The following is a 24,061-nucleotide window of genomic DNA, read 5'->3' on the forward strand; positions in this document are numbered from 1 at the left end:
AAGAGGTTAAGCGTGGAATCTTGAAACTCTCAAAATGTCAGAGGACATGAGTCTTAAGATTCTCTGTCCTGTGCATTTGGCTGATTTGAGTATTACTAGGATTTATTCCTGCCTCGTGGCAAATTGTAAGGATTTTTTAAAACAGAGAGCTGATAGTTTAATTTATCCGAGTTTGCTTAAGTTCAGTTAAGTATGCTTATGTTTTTTAATGTGTTATGTTTTTTTTAAGTATGCTTATGTTTTTTAATGTGTTTGATATTCCTACATCTTTCAGGTTCTTTCCACTTAAAAGAAATTGTTAAAGATGATTGGTGAGATATTGTAACAAGATTTGTTTGATTTTAATTATTGTTTAATAATCTTTGTAGTAAAGTATATTTAAGGTATACTGAAATTCGACTCTTGTAAAATACAACTATTACAGGAATTTGAGCCAGATGACAAGCCACAGCCACAATAGTTACTATGGTAACTCTAGTTACCACTATAGTGACTATAGTTACTATGCTGTAACTCATACTAATAAAGTATTCCTAAAGCGAGTTTGCTATAATGGCGGGCGAATTTTCAAGTTTCTGGGAAATTAAATAGACTGGGGAATTGAACACCTTGTGTGAGTTGGGAACTTCATCTGAACAGTCCAAAAGTGGTTCTGTGGCGTCGAATCATGTACAACTAGTCATTAATTACTTCAGATGTGGACCTCAACCTTCTAACCCTAATGTAGCACCACTACTGATTGACTTACAACCAGTGTGGCGTCGAATCATGTACAACTAGTCATTAATTACTTCAGATGTGGACCTCGACCTTCTAACCCTAATGTAGCACCACTACTGATTGACTTACAACCAAGAGCTATATTTCAGTAAGAAGAATAAGACACCCCACTGAATTGTGGACTGTATGCTCGGCAGCCTCAATCACACATTTATAGGTCAATAAATTCGAAGGGATGCGGCAATTCACAGCCACTTTGTTCACCAGATGTCAGATTGTCACCAGATGACTAGAAGCAAGTGATTAGCAATGTCATATCTACCATGGATGAGGCTATCCTATAACAAAACGTCAAGAAATCGAGTCAAATCTCAGAGTTCTTCGTACAGTCAAAGCTACAGATAGAAAGTTCTATTAAACAGATCTAAAAGTAACTTTTATACACACTGATCAAGATAAAAGAAAATCTAGTTAATGTATTTCAATAACGGTCACTGTAATAAATCGTTTTAATTGCAAAGCAACTTTCTGAATGTGCTTTAAATACTCTAAATAATATTCATGCCCGAATCGTTTTTGGTAAGTTTGGGTTATTAATTCTGACTTTCAAGAAATTTCATTCTTATTCCTTATTATTACCTTGTCTATTCCCAGAACCATAAAGCCAATTTAAGGCCTTTACGCTAAAATAAACCCAAAATGTTTACCAGTGTTTCCACTTTTGTGACTCCGATTTTAAAATATAGATTTCTTTAGGGGCTATATTTTAATTTAAGAATCTAAGAATTTTTTTCTAAGCAGCTTTTTTTTAGATTTTGGCCACCACAAAAATTTGCAAAATTTTTTAGTTTAGGATTTTCATAGGCTACTAGAATCTTGTTCGCACGCACCGTGTTTTTTTCTATAAATTAAAATATAATTTATTCTATATTAGCTTTTATTATAATAAATATCAATTGAGATTAAATATTAAGTTGTCATGCTCACAGTTTTTCGAGGAAAACCAGAGGATGTTGTAAACCACAGAGTGTAAGCTCGATGAGAAAAAAAAATTGAGGAAGCCATAATTGAATTTAGAAATAAAGACAAATATCTTAAGGCTCAAGGACAGGGGGAATGACGTTAATTCAACTACGGTTAGACGTTGGCTTTTTGGACGTTTTCTTTTAACTAACAAAATTTGTTGCTAAGCTTGCTTTTGAAATGTCATACAGTAGTATCAACTTCAAAGACTAATCTAGGGCAGCTTCTGCATAGAGAATTTGCTTGATTATGCAAAGCTTGTGAAGGATGAGTTCTGCAATTATTTTTATTCATTTTCTTTTTTTGGGGGGGGGGGGAGTGTTATGAAGTTTGTAATTTTGGTTGCTTATTAAATATTCTGCGATAAAACAAACTACAGAGCATAGTTGAGACTCACCATGATCTTTTGTGCTCGTACATTCTTCAGAAAAAATCGTAGGCTAGGTCAGTCATCAATGAATTTACCCAACCTGGGGGAGGGCGTCACCCCGTGTGTCTCCATTGCATGCGCCACTGATGATCCAGGAAGGAAATTTTTGCACCCGCTCAAAATGCTGAGAGTGCTACGAATCTTTGTTGTTTTCTTACTAAAGCACTTACAAAGTAATATACTTTCTCTTATTTTGAATAGTACCGGAGAGCAAGGCCGTACCCAGAGGGGCGGTTAGGGGGGTTTGACCCCCCCCCCAAAAAAAATGTTTGTCTGACTTGTAGAAACTGAACTAAATGGATATGGACAAATTTTGTATGCTTTTTTTAAGTTTTTTTTTGTGTGTACCCCCCTTCCTGAAATTTTTTTTTTAGTAAAACCCCCTCCGAAAAAAACCTAGGTACGGCCTTGTCGGAGAGTGCAACAAAACTGAAATTACAGTTAATCTTGCTTTGTTGGGTATTTAGTCCCCTCTCTGTATTAGGAAAATACTTTAATACCCCACCCCACCCTTTCCTTTAAAAATCATCTGGTACTAATCCTTTATCCATTTTGTTGCAGAGTGTGCTCAGTGCAGAAGCCATATCCTTACAATTTCGCCACATCTCCAGTCATTTACTACGGGTCTGTGGACGTGATGGTCCCTGCATGCTATTAGATAATTTGATTACTTGCATTGGCTATTTTGCTGTTGGCCACAGTGACAACCAAGTAAGTATTAAATGTTTTATTTATTTGATTTAGAGGAGTTAGGCTATTATTCAACTGTTTTGACTATTGTTTAAGCTATAATCTGTTTTAATTAGTCATGTTCCATTATTATTTTGCTCAGAGACCTATATAAATTATCACATGAATGGCTTGGTCCTAGGATGAGGCAAGTTTACTTTCTAAAACAGTAAGATATATTGAATGCCATATAATATATATAAAATGAATGCTATATAGATATATAAAATGCTATATAGATATATAGAATGCTGTATAATATAGAAGATATAAAGATATAAGATATATATGTATATATATATATATATATATATATATATATATATATATATATATATATATATATATATATATATATATATATATATATATATATAGCCGTTTTCCTCTTCTGCCAATACCCTTTAAATATTGTGTCCATTTCGCCACATCTCCAGTCATTTACTACGGGTCTGTGGACGTGATGGTCCCTGCATGCTATTAGATAATTTGATTACTTGCATTGGCTATTTTGCTGTTGGCCACAGTGACAACCAAGTAAGTATTAAATGTTTTATTTATTTGATTTAGAGGAGTTAGGCTATTATTCAACTGTTTTGACTATTGTTTAAGCTATAATCTGTTTTAATTAGTCATGTTCCATTATTATTTTGCTCAGAGACCTATATAAATTATCACATGAATGGCTTGGTCCTAGGATGAGGCAAGTTTACTTTCTAAAACAGTAAGATATATTGAATGCCATATAATATATATAAAATGAATGCTATATAGATATATAAAATGCTATATAGATATATAGAATGCTGTATAATATAGAAGATATAAAGATATAAGATATATATGTATATATATATATATATATATATATATATATATATATATATATATATATATATATATATATATATATATATATATATATATATATATAAGCCGTTTTCCTCTTCTGCCAATACCCTTTAAATATTGTGTCCATCCCCGCCCCCTGCTAAACATATTACCCTTGATAAGAAGGAGTAAATGTTTAATATGCCTCCTCATTCCTATTCCACTCTTGAAAAATCCTTGCTCGCTAGTTAATTCTTACACATCCCGCAGTGCTTATGATACTCTTCTGAATCAGACTTTACGCTCGATCTCTTCAGTTGAGCTTCGTTCGAATCTTTACTATTTACTTTTGGAGCTGATGACCGTTTGTAATGCGTTTTATTCGGTTTTTTTTTAGTAGAATGAAAAAAATATATAATAGGGTATAATCCATATGTATCCTCCTTCAATTATTAAATAAATATTAAATAAATTAAAATTAAATAAATATTGTGTCCAACTCCCCTCTCTATATTCCTCTTATATTCTATACTCCCTCTCATCCCTACGTAAAGATTGTTAATCAATATTCCTGCACCTTCTGTGCTTGTGATACTCTTCTGAGTCGGTCTTTAAACTCACTATCGTGAGTTGCTCTAGCATTGCTCTTGTTAAAGATTATTCCCCTTTGTTTGGAATTTATTCAGGTTTTTGGACTAGGAAAGGGTTTGGGGCTACTCCGAAAAATTGAGTAATTATTTAACTCTTGTCGATTAGCAATCTCTTTCTCTCACTCTCTCTCTCTATATGTATATATATATGTATATATATATATATATATATATATATATATATATATATATATATATATATATATATATATATATATATATATATTATGTCCGGCAAAAGTTTCAAAATTTCATCCAATAACAAAATCTTCATTTTGAGAGAGACAACGTCACAATGGTAACCGTGTTTGCAAAGCCATGCCAAAGCAGACGAGAAGAAAGCGTTTCCTATTACGCGACGTTGCTCATTTCTTTGCTAGAACTAACCCCTTTTCATTGATTCTAGCACACATCCTCAACACGCCTCCCACTCAATTTAAGGATTTCTCCTTTGGCGACTTCCCAAGGATTAATGCTTCAAATCAATCGTAGTGTTGTCGCTTCAGACCAGAACTCTAGTGAGCCTTCCTCCTTAATGTCAACCTTTTTGAAACTCCTTGATTGTTCCTATCATATAGAGCTCCAGTATGTTTAAGCTATCTGTCACCTGGAAGGGATTGAAGTTGTTGACAGTGTTCTAATCTGAGGACGTTCTTTAGATCCTGACGAAAATGCTGTGGACAACCTAGTAAAATGTCAATAAATTCTTGTGTCTGGGGCTAAATATTCATTTTTTCCACAGAAAAAGCGTTGCTCATCTTTTTCTAAACTAAAAAAAAACGGTTGCTGATCTCTTTTCTGTCCGGTTTTCTTCTAGATTTTGGGGAATTCTAAGAATAACAAAGAATCTATTATTAATATGGAAACTTCCCATTTCTTGTAGTTTCCGCTGGTTTTTACGTTTTCAACCTCATCTCCCCTCCCTGAAATTTGCATTTAACCCTAACACTATTTGCCATAAATACTAGAAGTTATATACAGGAAAATCACCTGTCTGATTAAATCTCTAAAACTATTCTCAAGAAATATGAGACTCTCGAACATTTTGAAATTGGAATGGCTGGTGTTATTGGACCACAATTTAAGCCATCCTGGCAACCATATTGTTATCAAAAACTCCTAAGTTGTTCTTCTCTTAATGCATCAATAGGGTTGTAGTCCAAAGAAAGACATGGTCTCACTCTAAAAGAAGATTATCTCGAGCCATAAGGAGGACTTTAACAAACCTGTTGAAGCTATCACAGTAAATTGGGCCCCCTGGAATAAATCACATCTTCCGATAAAACCATGAAAAATCTTGAATTTCGAAAACCGAAAGAAATGGGAGCGTGTTAGGTGGTTAATGAGACTATTGTCGATTTTTGTTGTATTATACGTTCATTTCTTGCGAATAAAATATGTATTGTATTTCTTTATTTTTATTTGGGCCTTTACCTGGAAGAGCCATTGACCGCAACTTTTGTTGTTGAATTAATATTCCACTTACCTCCCCAGATTAAACTATCTTCTTAAAAACATGTGTCTCTTCGAATTATAGTCGAGTATAGGTAAATTGACATTCGTCAATTTGAGTCTTTTGATTATTTGAATTTTTCCCGGCCCTTTGAAATGCATTTGAGGAATTCAAAAAAAAAATTATCGTATATTTGTCGTAAAAAATTTGGTCCACTTCGTTACGAAATTCATATAAACAAACTTTTGACGCGTTTTGCAAAGTTTGTTTTTGTAGAAATAAGATCTAAAAAATACTCCCCCTCCCCAAAGCAAAATCCTGGAGGTCTTTGCCTTCGTAAAATGAATTTATAGCAATAATATGTTGCCCACAGATATTTCTTTAATTTGAAGTCAAGGCGACCCCGCTCCTTTCTGACTTTAAAGTGCGTTATGCATTTTGTTTTTTTCTTGTATGTCTATTCTTGGATTTTTTTAAGTTGTGGGTGGTTTAAGGGGGAAGGGATTGAAATATTCGGAAAGTACAAAACTGTGAAGAATTCAGAACCTTTTCGAACGGCCACGCCCCCCCCCCTTCCGGGCCCTGTAAAATGTCCTTCTCCAATGGACAGTACCAGGATTTATTCCTAATGAACGGAGTTATTTTTCCTCACTAAACCTTGGACCAAAAACCAAGGGCGGATCCAGGATTTTTTTTCGGGGGGGGGGGGTACTAATTTTTTACTTTTTGGGGGGGGGGGGTTTACTAATTTTTGACTCAGTTTTCGACTAATTTTAACCTAGGTTTTACTAATTTTTGACTCGGTCAAAAATTTGGGGGGGGGGGGTTCAAACCGGGTAACCCCCCCCCCTGGATACGGCCTTGCCAAAAACGATTAAATAACGAAAAATAAAGTAGTTTCATATTAAAAATATCTCTTGTAATTTTAGGTTGACACTAAAATTGTTCTGTTTTTTTTTCTGTGTAGACAGCATATTCTTTTGGGAATGCCGCTAATGCATTAGTTAGCCAGGATCTTAATTAACAAAAGATCAAAAATTGGTTTTAAGGTCACATTCCTCACTTGTCGCTTATACAAACCGATTATCATCTAATGACAGATTATAATCCAATGAAGGTTTAAATTTACTGGTTTTTTAATGGTGAAAACATGGCAACCGTGCCAATATTTACTGGTAGCAAAGAATAAATCTAATTATCAATAGCCCGACAACACTGTTACAAATCAGAGCCAAAGTTTTGTTTTTCAACACAAAGTGACATAGTTTATATTTACATTTTGAAAGCTTGTAGTCCCGTGGTGACCCTGTTTACCCTGCTCTCTGGCTTAAAGCGTTTTTAATTAAGAAAGCCTTAGTCCAGTTTGGGGGAAGGTTAATATTTTCTTGGGGGGTGAGTTACAAAAACACTTTAAAAACGCATCAGAAATTTGTTTATATGTATTTTGTTACGTTTTTACAACTCCGACAAACGTTTCGAGGGAGTTCAAACCCCCTAACCCCCCCCTCCTAGATACGGCCTTGGTAGGAAGGAATCATTTGTTAATAAAACAAGAAAGCGTTGCCTATTCCTTTTTACCTAAGTTGGCATCATTCCTAAATAAAGAGTCAAAAGTGAGGAATGAACTGGTTTTTGCTTTTCTTCATGAAACACCCCCTTAGTGGTTTAGGCTACATTGACAGTGTTTTGCTCGAGCTTCCTAAATTTAGAGGAGATCAGCGTCTCAAGGATTCCCGCTTTTTTCTTATTGGTTGTCGTTAACAAAAACAGTTTTGCTTGCAAAATACTGTGAGAAATGGGAAAGAGTTTAAAAACAATATCAGGACTATTTCTAGTTATAGGGTTAAAGAGAAGAAAAGGGATTACTGTCCTTTAGTTCCATGGTAAAACCGTGCTTTAATTTCATTGGTTTACGTCCTCTGACGTATTTTTGTAATCCAATCACGTTGCACCTTAAGCTGGTCTCAGAAACGGAAGCCAGATAAAATTGCCTTCTTGAAACTTGATTGGCTCTTCTGTGTTTTGATTTGGAATTTTATGCCAGTTAAAGGAACCAGTGGCGGAATTTCGTCAAAATCCTGGGGGGGGGGGGCAATTTGTAGCCAATTTTCCCAAATCGAGTGAAAATAACAGGTAAAACTGAAAAATAAGCCATATATTACCATAAAGGCAAAGATATACTAAAGAACATTAGCCTGGTTCTATGGATGCTGGAATTATGTAGGCTTATCTTAATTTTGAGAAGATTTTTTGTAGTAATTAAATTTCAGCTGAGGGAGGGGCAAACTTAGGTCAGGAGGGGGCAGTTCCACCCCATGCCCCATAGCAAATTACGCACCTGAAAGGAACGAAAAGTTTTTTAACCACAAGATATTTTACAAGTGGTCCCTCTGTTTCTCTCGGATATAATATCATTAAAAATATTTTTCTGTATTTACATGTTTAATTTAGGATATGTGTCTCAGATAAACGAAGGCTTTTCTATCCAGAATACAGTATTATTACATTAGATCTTAAAATGCAGTGGTTTAACTAGGGGGTGGGGTGTGGACCTGGTGGCACAGACAAGGAAGAAGAGAACAAAAAGAGCGAAGGGTCACTTTGGAAGTATATTAGGACCACAGAAGATCCAGTTCCGATTTGTGAAGACATCAAACAACAGTTGGAAACATTGAGATAGAGCGTGGTCTGGATTCAGAAGTGGAAATTGTTGGTTCCAACGTTGAAAGTGCTACTGCGGAATCTTTAAGCTCTCCTGATCAAGCTTTGTTGCAAAAAAATCTCCACTGAATAATCAAAATCACCTGCTAATTCCAACACAACTCAAGAGTTCAAAGTTGAAGTAAGCGAAGGATTTGCGATTCCCGAGCACCTGAAGGATGTTGAACAATGGCCCTTAAAAATATCAGTAGTTGTAGCTGCAACTTACTAAAGAGTAGACCACGGCCCATAGTAACTGGAAGCTTAAAAAGGTGTTTAAAAAAAATTTCTAGTGAGAACGGATTGTGAATTGAAGCTAATTCAGGAATTGTAACTTTTATTTCGGTTTATCTTAATAGTGAAAGCTTATTGCGAAAACAAATTTATATGAATTTAGAAAAAGAGACTGAAACGTCTCAAAAATAGCGTCAGGTTGAAACAAAAGTTGCACCTTTGGAATCAACATGGTTAAAATCCTGTATTAGAGAATTACAGTCCCCTGCCTTGAACAGCAAGGAAAATCACTTTTTGCATGGAAAGCACGATGGTTCCCACTGCCACCGATGTGCATTCCCTTTCCTTCATGCTGTGCTATAGTCAGACACAACCAATTCATGTTCTGCCAAAATTGGGGAGAGGATTCAATTACTCTTATTTTACGATATTTAGTGCCATTTTACGCTACAAAATGGGTCAGAAGACTCTTTCACACTTTGTACCTGGGGCACACTTGTCCATCACAACATCACCCTGAACTATGAAGATAGCCATTTTGACTAGGAATTGGCGGGAGCGGAAGGAGATAATACGATGCCAAGGCCGTATCCAGGGTGGGTTTGGGGGTTTGACCCCCCCCCCCCAAATGGTTATCTGACTCGTAAAAACATAACAAGAACGGATATAAAAAAATATATTTTATGCGTTTTTTGAGGGTTTTATTTTGTTTCCTTTTTCTAGCTTTTTTTCTCAGGGATGATTGTACCGAGCCAGTGGTAGTAAAATGCTGGGAACGGCTCATTTAAAAGGTGAGTCACAAACCTGGAGTTTGCAGTACTAATTTATTTCCAAAACAGAGCGCCATGGAAGCAATCTAATCAATTATTATATTTTATTGTTTGTATAAATAATTGTTCCATTCTGTTGTAAGTATCTTGTTCACACAAAAAGATCGATGCAGTTGAATAGTGTTAATGTTATTCCCGTTAATTTTTAAAATAGTCCGCTTTAAGGAGTGGAAGGGGATGGTTATTCATTAGCCTCAGAAAGAGGGCGGAACTTTTAGGGTCCGTCCCTGACGGCACCCATACTAGATACGCAACTGTTTTTTTTTTCCAGATAATCGTGTTCTTAGCAGGATAGCTACTTCAGCGCATGATCTCGACTCGGAAATAAAACTAAATATTAATTAAAAACTATATCTATATATAAATAATACCAGAGAGCTTTTTTACAGTGATGGTATTATGGATAACATTCGACATATTTGAAGCTCTACTTTATTATAAATGTTAATGCCAATTCCTGTTCGTGTTTCAGGTTCTATATTGCTATCTCCTTAGCCTCTTTTCATAAATCCCGTCAAGTTGTAGGTCCAGGGGGCGCATCCCCTCTAACGTAGTATAAAGTAATGTAATTTACTTAATTAATGCAAGTTAATTCCGTCCTTCCGGGACGGACCCTAAAAGTTCCGCCCTCTTTCTGAGGCTAATGAATAACCATCCCCTTCCACTCCTTAAAGCGGACTATTTTAAAAATTAACGGGAATAACATTAACACTATTCAACTGCATCGATCTTTTTGTGTGAACAAGATACTTACAACAGAGTGGAACAATTATTTACACAAACAATAAAACATAATAATTGATTTGATTGCGTCCATGGCGCTCTGTTTTGGAAATACATTAGTAGCAACTTTAAACTTGCTCCTAACGCAAGTTTATCGGGTGAACCTATTTTATGCCCCCTCCCCCCAGACAAAATCCTGGATTCGCGTTTGATCCCGTCTGCTGCTCAATCACCAGTTCTTTTTCGGTCTATCCATCCCGTGTCCGTCTCAACGTTTAGCATACAGAAGGTGATCTTGTGTTACTTGGTTCACAGTTCCATTGTATAAACAATCTAGCTGTAGGTTCTTGCGGTTGTTTCTTGCAAAGACATACGTTTAGCGTCAATTTTTTTTAGGTTTGTTGCTACAAATTCTTTCACTATCAGCGGTCACTCACTGGCTTAATGAAATATTGTAAATGAGTAGTTTAAAAACGCACCCATTAGCGCTTTAAAAAAAATGAAACTTAAAAAAAATTACCTTTATTCGTGAGAAGTCCTGCTATCTAGTGTCAAAAATCAACCAACGACGTGTTTGGTAAAGAATTTTGCTCTCGTTTTTTTTTCTCTGTTATCTAATACAAAAACTTCGCGTATGAATGCTTTTGCACTATAAATTTTTTTTCGTTCTACTCAATTTTATGTCTTCGTTTTGGCATGTGCGTCTTATTAAATAAAGCATCAGATTTGATGTGTAGAATATGGACTTTCTGGTGCATTTGCTTACACTGCCTGCGCCAAGTGTATTTTGCCGTAAAAACGTACATTCGCGAACCCGGGGTAAAACCTATAGGCTTAGACTCAGGTAAAGCTTTCAGCCACATGTAAAGTGCAAATATAAGCTCCTTCCCTTGGACAAATTCTAACTAGACCAGAGGCTCCTAGCTAGAGGTGTGCAGACCCTATGCGGGGTAATAAAGATTTACGGGAGGTTATTTTCTGATATGAACACATAGAATATATAGATGGAACACTGGACATGTCAAAAATAATTTCAAAGTCACAACTTTGTATCGGCTTATTCTAACGGGGGTACAAAATCATACTTCAGAGGTATTATTGCTGCTAACAACTCATTACACCACCAGACCGCCTTAGCTGTGTACACTTCTTCTTCCCCCTATTGATAGCTTCATTCCTCACTTCCTCCTATGAACAGGGGCGAATCTCCAGTATTTTTATTGGAGGGGGAGGGGGCAAGAGGTGCTCATATCCAGATAGTCTAGGGGAATGGGATATATAATAATTTTTTTCTCCGCATTATTGGGGGGGGCAACTGCCCCCCCAAACGACGTCCCTGCCTATGAAGTGTCCACTAATTTTAAATCTCTGTTTGTGGCCTCTGTCCCACCCATTCGAGGGCGACCTCCCTTCGTTCTGGTCGGACCTAGAGCAGGATTGGGAATGCCTGACTTAGATCTGACAAGAGTAAGAAAATAGTAATCAGTTGCACCATCTGTAAAACAGATTCAAATCTAAGTGCACCTTCTAAACATCAACTCATCCTACTACTGAAAGATTAAAAACTCCCCTGAGTTCGGAACCATTAATGCAATATTATGTCAGAGAAAGAAGCTACTTAATTAGGCAATATAAGTGTGCTCACCAATAGCAGTTGAAAATCCGCCATGTCTATAGTAATTTACGCGTTTTTAAAGGAATTTTTTTCAGCTAGAACCCGGACTGTTATTACATCCAAGCAAGTTTCGGCATACCAATTCTAGACTATAATCCTAACTACTTGCATATTAAAGTCGGCTTCCTTTCATATACTTGTGTGTGTCATTATAAGCGTTTAACAGGTGCCGAAATTAGTGAGTATCAATGTTTAGTTGAGCGGTGATCTTTGAACACATATTTGACATATAGGATTGACATTTCCGTTATGAAGATACGAATTTAATGAAGTGTAATGGGACAAGGTTCACGCTACTGATGTGTATGTTGTAACTAGTACTAATAGTAGGGATTTCTAATCGATTTGGATCAAAACAATTTAAGCAAAATCAGTTGTTGGTGTAGTATTATTACCGGAGGAGCTCCTAAAACCCTTATGGCAAAAACTTGCTTCGACAATAGGCCTATGTGTGTCTTGGGCTGTGAGAGATTTTGGCTTTTTTATGTGTAGGACCCAATCTAGACATACACTTAGGTGGAAGTCTTCAGTTCTTACCCACAAAAATCCTACCCTTTTCACGGTTTTTCTCATAATTTCCTATTTTTTTTCGAATTGCATTTTTTTATATTAGCCTACGTTGTTTTACCTTTTTTTTTTGCTGTTGCGTTTTTTTTTGTTTTTTTTATTGACCTTACCATGCTCGAAAAATGTGAAAGACACGGAAATATACGAAAGGGACAGAGAGCCCGGTACGCAGTCTGGAGAGAGAGAGAGAGTCTGGGTCCACCAGAAATTCTGAATTTTCTTGAATTTATGAGGACCCCTGATTTAAATTATCATATATTTTTTGTTTACTATTGTCCCTCCCCCAAAATATTCTTTTATTATTGTCCTCCCTCCCCAAAAAATTTTACGATTTGTTCGACAGTTTCTTAAATTGTACATTAGATTTGGCTTTTGTTTGACTGCTTAACCGTGATAGTTTATTACATTACTCTACTTTATACACGCATAAATCTCCTGAATTACAATGATGTCCTGTGTATAAAAAGGTGGATATTCATAGGAGCATTCGGGCCCGTGTACCTTCAAATCTCCGTTCAGTGTCTCTTTTCAAAGCTAAGAAAAACTAAGGACTTTTCTTCACAGAAACAGAATCAAATATGTTAACTTGAAAATACCTTCACTTGATCAAGTTTAGGCCGCAGATACATTCTTGAACGTTTCACTGATCTTTTGAATATCCGAAATCTATTATATATATATATATATATATATATATATATATATATATATATATATATATATATATATATATATATATATATATATATATATATATATATATATATATATATATATATATATATATATATATATATATATATATATATATATATATATATATATATATATATATAGAGTTGTCATTTTGTGTGGGTAATTTTGAGTCATAGACTCAAATTTTATTCATACAATGAAATACAATATTCAAAAATGTTCAAAATGTATTCCACATATTACAAAAAAAGCAAAAAAAAAATTTCGTTTTTCCGAAAATATTTAGTTGATTTTGACAGAGACTTCTTATCGGTGTTTAGTATTGTAGGCTAATTTTTCTCTTCGATTTTAGTTCATAACTGAACGTTTTGTTAACGCCTAGTTGAATACCACGAGAGTATGCAGTGGTGACTTAGCTTTGTGACGATTATCTCCTTTTCGATTGATTGAATAAAAAAACAAGTTTTTTTTGGAGCAACATTAAATCTTAAAAGGAACAGAAATTATTCCGTATATGAATGGGGCTGCCCTTCCTCAACCCCTCGCTCTTTACGCTAAAGTTTGACTCTGTCACACAACTTTGTTTTTTTAAACCAAAACAGAATAATTTCTGTTCGTTTTAAGTTTTAATGTCGCTCCTTAGTTTCAGTTATAAAAACTTGTTTTTATTTAATTCCAGTTTAACCCGGAACTCTCTTTTGTCATCGGCTTTGTCGCATTTGCTCCCTCTGTTTCGAGAATGTTCATTCCCATTTATTGATTTTTTTTTCCTTTTTTAGTCTTACTTTTGAATACGAGCAACTGAGTAACATAACCTCGTACTTAATAGTAATTAAATAAAAAAAACAAGTTTTTTAAACTGAAAGTAAGGAGCGACATTAAAACTTAAAACGAACAGAAATTATTCCGTATATGAAAGGGGCTGTGCCCTCCTCAACGCCTCACTCTTCACGCTAAAGTTTGACTTTCTCACAACTCTTTTTTATAAACAATAAATACTTTAGCGTAAATAGCGAGGCGTTGAGGAGGGGAGAACCCCTTTCATATACGGAATAATTTCTGTTCGTTTTAAGTTTTAATGTCACTCATTACTTTCAGTTTAAAAAACTTTTTTTTTGTATTTAATTTCTGATCGTTTTTTTAGTTAATGCAGCTTTTATTTTGGCTCGCCGGCATTGAATAAGTAAGCAAAATTTGCATAAAAAATTTACTTTTCTTTTGCTAAATGGCTGTCTCTAAATTTGGTTCTGACGTAATTTAGAAATTAACTTACGTAACGAACTTCTATATTCCTATATTTTTCTCCTGGCAAAAAATACACAGTTGCAGATTTTTGCAGATATGAGCTTGAAACCTATGTTATAGGGTTTTCTGATACGCTGAATCTGACGGTGTGATTTTCATTAAAATTTTTTTCACTTCTAGGGGATGTTTCCCCCCTCTTTAAAAAATCAGGTAAATTTTCTCAGGCTCGTAGCCTTTGATGAGTAATACTAAAATTAATAAAATTCATATATTTAGAATCAGCATTATAAGCCCATTCTTTTAATACATTTATTGACATCAAAGTTCCGTTTTTAAAAATTTCGATTACTAATTGAGCCGCATCACTTGCTTTTTTTATTTTTTTTTTTTTGTTACGTATATGTTATTACGTATATTATGGGGTTATGCTCTTAATCAAGACCACACTCTCTAACTTAAAAGTTTAAAAAAATTTTAATTCAAAAACCCCTGAATCACAAAGGCCGTTTAATTAGAATAGATAGCTCTTTTGAAAGCACTAAAAAAAACAGTTGCGTAAAGAGCGAGGTATTGACTTGGGGGAGAACCCCCTCATATACGCAATAATTTATGTTCATTTTAAGTTCTAATATTGCTTCTTACTTTCAGTTGAAAAAACTGGGTTTTTTTAATTTAATTTCTGATCGTTTTTTAAATAATGCTTGGAAATCTGGCGCCCCCTTCATAGAAATGGCCCGTGCCCCCAAGAACCATCCTCCACGGACATATTCTCCCGAGTCACCCCCTCCTCCAGCCCCCCCCCCCCCCAGAAAAAAATTATTACAGAAAAAGTCAGTATACATACCAATAAACAAAACAAAATTTAAGCAAAGGGCAAAGTTCATAACATGCAGCCCTTACCCTGGGAACTGTGGGGGATTAAGTAATAATAAATGACATATTTATTAGATTTTCGACTATGCTGAACAAAATAGATATCTCAAAAATTCAAGTATATGACTTTGCATACGAAGTTAGAGTGAGAGAGGGCTCTATAATCATCCATTTTTTTGGTCACTTTTTCAAGATACTAGAATTAATAGTTTTCGTCCCATTGGATCCACCTACAGTATTCTAAGATCATTATGTCGATACAATAACCTATGGGGAAAAAAAACAAACAAATAAACACGCACCCGTGATCTTTCTTCTGGCAAAAAATGCAAAATTCCACATTTTTGTAGATAGGAGCTTGAAACCTCTACAGTAGGGTTCTCTGATACTCTGAATATGATGGTGTGAATTTCATTAAGGTTCAATAGGGGTCTTTCCCCCTTTTTTCGAAAATCAGCCAAATTTTCTCAGGCGCGTAACTTTTGATGGGTAAAATTAAACTTGATGAAACTTATATATTTGAAATCAGAATTAAAATCTGATTCTTTTGATGTATCTATTGGTACCAAAATTCCGTTTTTTAGAGTTTCGGTTAACATTGAGCAGGGTCGCTCTTTACTTACAGTTCGTTAACACGTACTGTTTGATTCGTAATAAAAATACCATACTTACAATCACTTTCGATCAAACGCCGTAAATTCAAACTCCAATTCAGTTAAGACTGATACAATGCAGGGAAAATACACAAAACAATTGGGAGGAGGATTTAGTGTATATTTGCACAGAGGATCAACCTTTACAGGAGGAGATCAGAGCAGTGGCGGGTCCAGGGGAGGGGTGAGGGGGCGCACCCCCCCCCCCCCCTCTAACGTAGTCTAAAGTAGTGTAATTCATTTAATTAACGCAAGTTTGCGTTAAATAAACTTGCTCCTAACGCAAATTTATCAGATCAACCTATTTTGCACCCCCCCTCCTTAAAAAAACCTGGATCCGCCCCCGGATCAGAGAAATATTCCAATGAAGGTGCCTCAAATGTGTGCTGTTTTTTTCCCCTGGATATATGCAATTTTCCCTCGTCTTCTCTGCGTGAAGGCATGGGCTCTGGACTTCACCTATACGAGGAAAATCGCTCTACAATACAAATGAAGGGATTCCCCACATTTACATACCCCCCCCCAAATTGTAGAAGCTATATCACTATATGATCTGTGTTTGAAAACTGCAACTAGCTATGAATCAACCTATACCATAATCAACCTATAAAATTTTCCACAGGAACACGGGACTCTATAACCCTACTATCAAGAATATGGTCAGTTATGTCTTTCTCGAATTTAAAAACGTTCAAGCTTGATTTCGTTCTTGAAAAAGACGCGAAAACTATGTTTACCTAAATTGTCTCCGAGTTTATTCCCGAGTCTAGGAATAATTGGTAATAGGTTATTTGGACATTTTTGTACACAGAAGGTCATAGTAGTCACAGAAGCTGTCATAGTAAGACACTGATCAATGCCGCAATTATCTATATGTCTCTGAAAATTTTGGTAAAAAAAAAAAAAAAAAAAACAAACGCAAAGTTATTCAATTTTTGGGTGAATTTTCTCTCCATGGACAGAGCTGTTCTAAAAGTGGCCATATTCGCCAATTTTCTATGATAATATCAAAGGAGCAATTCAAACTATGAACAGTTTTAGTTGATGAAATGTATTATGAAAAGCCTAATCCACCAAACTAAACTAATCTAATAATTTATGGACATGGTTCGACTCATGTTTTATTCACATCAGTAATTCCAATGCAGGTAAATGTGTGCATGTAACACCTTTATCCTTGTTGGTATTATCCTTGTTAAATTGCCTTAGAACCTTTTTTTTTTTTTTTTTTTTTTTTTTTTTTTTTTTTTTTTTTTTGATAGTATCATTAAGGACTCGGCACAGTGATTATTTAGAAATGTTGGAATGGCAAGTACAGAATTATGTTTATCACTTTAAAAATAAATATGATGAAAAAAGGGCTTTTCCTGCTCATGAAAAGATTTTAATCCTAGATAAATCCGTCTGCACCTTTTTAATGTGATTTCAGATAAGTATATGTTAAAGATTGCCTTCTTCTTTTTATTTCTTGCAGATCATTATTCAGTCGGGACAGCAGCCCTCAGTCCTCCAGCAGTTATGCCAGCTACCTTTTATCTACTTCAGTGACCCATCTAGTCGCTTAGTCTTATTCCCCACACTTTTGGCCTGCAGTATGGAGAATGTTGAAAATAAAGCAATCTTAGAGCAGGAAATGAATTATGAGGTTTGTTGTATATTTCAATTTTATAGAAAAAATGAAGATGCACAGCTGCTGCTTGCAAATTCTGATTATTTGAGTTAAACAAGCCTTTAGAAACGTTGATTTTTGAATTAAAATCAAGTTGAAGATGATTAATTGGAGAAAAAGCCAAGACAGATAGTTTGAGTGAGAGGCACAGCTAGCATAAGCCTTTTTCAGGAATGTTTAAAAATGATTCATTTTCACTTGTTGATATCGCCCACCCATCCATCTTGGGGCAGAACTAAGGTACATAGTCATAGAACTTTAGGGATGATCAAGATTTCTTGGTTGACTCATAACGGACAATGTCGACTGGGTTTGTATGTAAGAGGGGGGGGGGGGCTGAATTTACTTGGACTCAGAGGCGAACAAGTGACCTAAGCCTAATAGGCTTGCCTGCTTACAAGCCATTAGAAATGAATTTAAAGCCCAGATTAGTATTTAGCCATTCTGTAACTGTGGGTTTCTGAAAATATGAATGGATTTCTTCCAAGAAATAGAATTTGGTGACGGTAGTCGTCCCAATAGCGTAATGTCAATTTTTTACAATTTAGGATAAATATAATTAAATTGACAGCAGTTAAGTTTTTGAAAAGGCACTGTGTAACTTCTCTGTAACACTGTGATTTAAACCATGCTCGCTTAGTGGTTCTTTGACACTATGACGTAGAATCTCTCATAGTGTCATAGCTTAAGATTCTAAGTTACATGGAGCAATTTTTTGTTTTTGTAATTTTTTGAAGCAAATTTTTTACTTAACATTGGCAGGGCTAAGTAGACTCTTGTGTTACTTTTTTATGTTTATGTTATATAATGTTTATGTTACCTCATCTTTATTATGATTATGTTATGTAATGCTATGTACGTTTATGTAAGTTTATATGTAAAATTCAGTATATTAGGATCAAAATGGAATTTCTCAATGAGCAATCAATAAGTTTTGAAAAAACTTAATGAACTTTTCCTAGAAAGCCTTTCATGCTTGATCAGAACTTGAATCTTCATCTTCGTTCCGCGTTTTAGTTTTTGAATTTTATTATTTTAATATAATATATATTTGAAAATATACTATCTTATTAAAAGAGCAAAAACTTGCGCGTGTCTCTCTTTAAAAAAAATACGATTTTTGAGTGTATGTATTTAAATTTTGTAAGTGCATGTCCCGTGTCAAAAAGATCACCTGTGTAGCCGTGTAAAGATCACAAACTAGTAGTATTTAGAGTTAATCTGTAGTTGAAATTTTGGAAGGATAACAGCCTTCTGGGAAGTTATGACGTTTGTAGACGCTAGGATGAGAATTTGAGAGGAGCTTCCAAGGTTCGTCCAGATATATATATATATATATATATATATATATATATATATATATATATATATATATATATATATATATATATATATATATATATATATATATATATATATACATATATATATATATATATGTGTATATATATATCCTCAAATATATATAAAATATATTTAATCTTTTTACGGATTCTTAGGTTAACTTAGTGCAAAAACACTTGGTAAGTATGAAAAGTAAACGTAACGTGATTTAACCGGTTAGTAAAGAAAATTACATATTTTTTGTGAAATTCGCTTAAGCTTTCGAGGATCTACGTTTTCACTTGTAAAATTTTAGCTTTTAATAGCAAAATTGTTCCGCCCTTGCCCAAACTGCTTGTGGTTAATAATGTTCATGACTCAAAAGGTATTTTCTAACCTTCTGAAAATTTGGTGGTGTGTATCGAAACAGCTTTTAAATTACCTAAGTCGGTACTTACCTGTTATCCCGACCACGCTCAAGTTCTTGATCAGAGTAAAACTGGTTTCTCTGTTTGCATTCGAAAATAATTAGCTTAGCCTAAATGAGATAAACTACTATGCAGGTATATTTTAATTAAATATTTAATACATAGAGTTGGTTAGGTTAGGTATTTGATATAATGCGTTCTGAGCGGCCTGATTTGCATAATCTCTGTTGTAGTTCCCATAATTTTGTTACTAAAGTATTATATTTTCATTAAATTTTGGTATTTTTTATTATGATTGCCCTAACTGCACTTATTGAGTATGGATGGGATAACATGTAAGTACCCGCTAATTCAAGAAAGAAAGAATTGCTAGCGAACCCATAGAAAATTGTTGTTGGGGGTTTGAGTAAATAGCTAGACTGTGTCTTAGAAAAAAAAACTTTAGTTACGTATAGTTTCCCAATATGTAGACACTCAAAATAAATATGATTTATCACACGTACAGGAAAAATCAATAGTTGGGCAAGGTTGTGTTTTATCTCAGAAAAAAAGACTATGAAATTTATTTAGAGGGTTTGTTTAAGAAAAAATGAACCTCTTAAATTTTTAGAGGTTTTTCTGAGTCCAGGATGCGAGAATAGATTTAGAAATTAAGCGTTAAGATGACCAAGTCGTTTAAATAAGGAATAAGTAAGAATACGGAGGGGGTGTCTGGCGATGAGTAAATTGACCGAATGAATGGTTTCTCTTACCTAAATAGCATTACTTGTAAAGATGATTGATGCAGTGAACTTTTGAAAATGAGTCTTGCCCAGCACAGGCTATTTTTTGCAGTTGAAAAAAGTATGGAAGAAATGGAAGATAAGTCTTAGGAATAATAATAGTATAAGAGATGGGGCGGTAATGACAGCGGTCAATTATGACTGAAACATTGGCTCTTCGAAAAGCTGAGGAAGATATGCTAGTTTTTTTCCAGAAAAAATGTCTAAAGATAGTTTAGGGGCTCATTTTAGCACCCAATTGCATTGTTAGTTAACAATTAGTTGCTCATTGTGGTGCTCATTTAAGTTTTAGGGGCTCATATCAATACAATAAGTTGTCGAAATTTCTCTTTTGAACCCGTTGTCTGGGGCTTTAATAAAAGAAAGACTAAGGTGTGTAGGTCACATTGTACAGCTGAGGGATGATAAGCACCTTTCGACAATCTAGCATTTTTCCAAATAAAGAGCAGGGCCTTCTCGAATAGGATAGTAAGATGGTATAAGAAAATATTTAAATGAAGTAGGGACAGTGTTGCCACCCCTAGTGATTTATCACTATTTCTAGTGATTTTTTATATTGCCGTGACAAAAAAAAAACACTAAATCAGTACATAAATCACTAGATTATTGGAGAAAACCACTACATTAACCAAAAAATCACTAAAATATAATAATTTTTTTCCTCAACGAGTGACAACCCTGAATAGGGACTTCATCGGAAGGAGTAAAGAGTCAAGCTCTGAACAGAATGAGGTGGAAGAGGAGCGTGTGCAGCTGTGTGGGCCTAAGGTGGCTTGGTGTTGTGGTGAATTTTCAGTAAAAGTAGTAGTGCGTATCTATGCGCACTGGAATTACTAGAGAGTAGAATATGTTATAAACGTTAAATAATAGTTAAAGTTTGTTTTCCAGGTTTTTCTCTATATCATATTTCATCATTTGAAACTGTTTATAAGAGGCACTTATGCATTCTTTTGCTATATTCTCCTGTGATAAAATGCATTTAAACGGTGTGAGATTGCATGAAAGCCCCAAGACACACAACTGGGCGTCCCAGAAGTCACTTTGAAGAAATAAAGAAAGCCTGAAAATTCATATTTATTTACCAAAAATGGAAAATAGGTTATTTTTACTAAACGCAATCAAACCTCTGCTTTTCGCTTAAACACAAAGCACCAAGGTCACGGAATAATAAAATCAAAGTTGAATGTGTGGTTCCAGTGACGTCAATTAAGGGGGGGGGGTTATGTCCCCCCCCTAAATATTGAAAATGCCCCCCCTAGATTTTGAAAAATAATCTCCCCCTGAATTTCCATGATTTGACGCCACTGTACAACCTCACTTGTTGGACCGGTTTCTATTCTACGGAAGATGTAAGATCATTATATGCACGATTGAAACTTATCTCAATATTAAGCTATCCGAGATCAGAACATTAATGGACGCTGTTACTCCATCGTTCACGCTTAAAGCTTCAACTTAGGCTGCCTCCCAAGGAATTCCTGAAATTTTGGTCCATTTAACGATCTAAATCTTGCCTGTTTTGAGTTCCCGAGTTTTACCCCTCTCCCTGGTACTGGCAGATACGTGGGGTAATAGCCTTGCCCCGTCCCCTCCCCTTCCCCCCCCCCCCCCCAAAAAAAAAAAATATGTGTGTATGATTTCCCTCGTCTTTTTGTATTATTCTTTCATCTTTTGCCGTTTTTTATTTCCCTCCTCCTATGAAGTGTTTTTACTCTTCGAAATAGATCCCAGCGTACATGCCTCCCTTGACTCCCTATCCTCCCTTTAGTAAAACTATTCTAAGATGTGTGTCTGGCACAGGGCTTTATAATTAGCAGTATATCTGCCCAGTTACAAAGTAATTTTGATTTGCCCATGTTTAGTGTATAAATGTCTGTTATGTAAGTTAAAAATCAAGATAATAACAAGGACAAAAATTTTTCCTAAACTAAAATATCCCCCCCCTTTGATTGCATATAATAGCTGATTATTATATAGTGAAATCAAACTTGATACATTAAGCATGAATTTATGCTTACATACTAACCTTTATGACTGATTTTTCTCGCGTTACCGGCATATTTTACCATCATGGAAAAACCTGTCCCCGCCCCCCTCAGTAATTCGACAATCGTGATCCGAGCCTGAAACTGTTAGAGCTTCAACTTATTGCCAATAAAAATTTTATGTTCGAGATCCTGGGGTGATTTTGTAACTTGGGTATTGTTTATTTTGTGAACATTTCAATATGTGAATTAATATTATGTGTATTGAATTTTTATTTTTCAGTTTAGTTTTTTTTTATATCCTTCATTTTGTATGCTGTAAAGAGTATTAGTTGGGATATGGAACATCCTTTCGATTCAACGATTCTTCTCACGATTAAGTCAAATACAAGAATGAATGAATTGAATGAATGTTTGAAATTAACAAAAAAAAATGACGGAGCATAGAAAACAACAAAAAGAAAAAACTGAAGAAAAGTTTTTTTTTTTTTTTTTTTTTTTTTTTTTTTTTTTTTTGAGGGTTTTCTCCCGCACAAGCATGCTTCAGGGTATCGATGATGTATATATATTTTTTTTTTTAATAAACCCAGTGTTACAAAAAAAAAATACATTACATATAAATAAATAATACAGCTAATAAAACATCACCCGGTTACTGTAGAAGTAAATCGTGTCACTGGTGGTTATGAACTTTTGAATTATGATTTCGAATTTGCTTCTCAACTGCTACATATGGTTCTGTGATCTTGCAAGTATTTAATCAGTTTCTGTACTTCGAGTCCAAAGGGGGAAGGCGAAGTCGGTACTTGGCAAACTTGAAATAATGGGACTTCCAAAATTCATTGCTCCAAAATTCAAAATTAAAATTCTTCCAAGTAGATACGCAATAAAGAGAGGCATTGTGATGGTGTTGTACAGAGTTGCGAGTGATGCTCTATTAGCGCGAAGCTTTGCTTTAGTAAATGAAGCATATATAATGCAAATGCAGCGCTGAATATGAGATACTAGCAGCTGACGAGTATGCTTAAGAGATGAGCCAATTGGGAGTCCCAGGTATGTTATCTGCTCGACAGTTTGACTTCAGAGCTGACCCAGACGGACTGAAGAGGGTCGAGCTAAGTTTTTCCAGTTGAAAAAACACTATTTCTAACTTTTCAGGGTCAAATCAAGACCTATATCAGCGTACCCTTGCCTTAATATTTCAAAGATCCTCTCTAAGGACCGGCTCATATTCAGAATGTCATCAGAATTGTACAGTTCGTGGTAACGAACTGTAAGTAAGGAGCGATCTGGCTCAATAGTAACAGAAACTCAAAAACGGAATTTTGATACCAATATATATATATCAAAAGAATTGGCTCATTATGCTGATTCCAATTATATAAGTTTCATTAAGTTTCGTCTTACCCATCAAAAGCTACGAGCCTGAGAACATTTGTCTGGTTTTCAAAAAGAGGGGGAAAGACCCACTAGAAGTTATAAAATTTTAGTGAAAAATCAAACCATCAGATTCAGCGTATCAAAGAACTTTACTGTAGAGGGTTTCGAGTTCCTATCTGAAAAAAAGTGGAATTTTCTAATTTTTACCAGAAGAAAGATCACGGATTTGTGTTTTTTTTTCATTCTCCCCAGGGGTGATCGTATCGACCCAGTGGGCCTGGAACGTCGGGAGAGGGCTCAAGAAGAGAAATCTTCTAATGCCCTTTTTAAGTGTCCAAAAAAATGGAGGGCAACTAGGGCCCCTCCCATGCCACTTTTTCCCGAAAATCGTCCGATCAAAATTTTGAGATAGCTATTTTGTTCAGCATAGTTGAAAGGCCATATAACTATGTCTTTGGAGAT

At 35.0% G+C, this 24,061-nt stretch overlaps 1 protein-coding gene across 1 annotated transcript in view; it reads left to right on the forward strand.

The window, feature by feature from the left end:
- Positions 1-24,061, forward strand: part of ssp3 (SCAPER domain-containing protein short spindle 3) — a 221,139-nt gene that overhangs the window by 162,933 nt on the left and 34,145 nt on the right. The window contains exons 21-22 of the mRNA XM_089101539.1: positions 2,735-2,884; positions 17,507-17,677. Of these exons, the coding sequence (XP_088957665.1) occupies positions 2,735-2,884; positions 17,507-17,677 (321 nt within the window). The remainder of the gene's footprint in view (positions 1-2,734; positions 2,885-17,506; positions 17,678-24,061) is intronic.

The sequence above is a fragment of the Artemia sp. Qi Xiang Cuo genome, chromosome 15, assembly GCF_049724085.1.
Source record: "Artemia sp. Qi Xiang Cuo chromosome 15, ASM4972408v1, whole genome shotgun sequence".
Lineage (NCBI taxonomy): Eukaryota > Metazoa > Arthropoda > Branchiopoda > Anostraca > Artemiidae > Artemia > Artemia sp. Qi Xiang Cuo.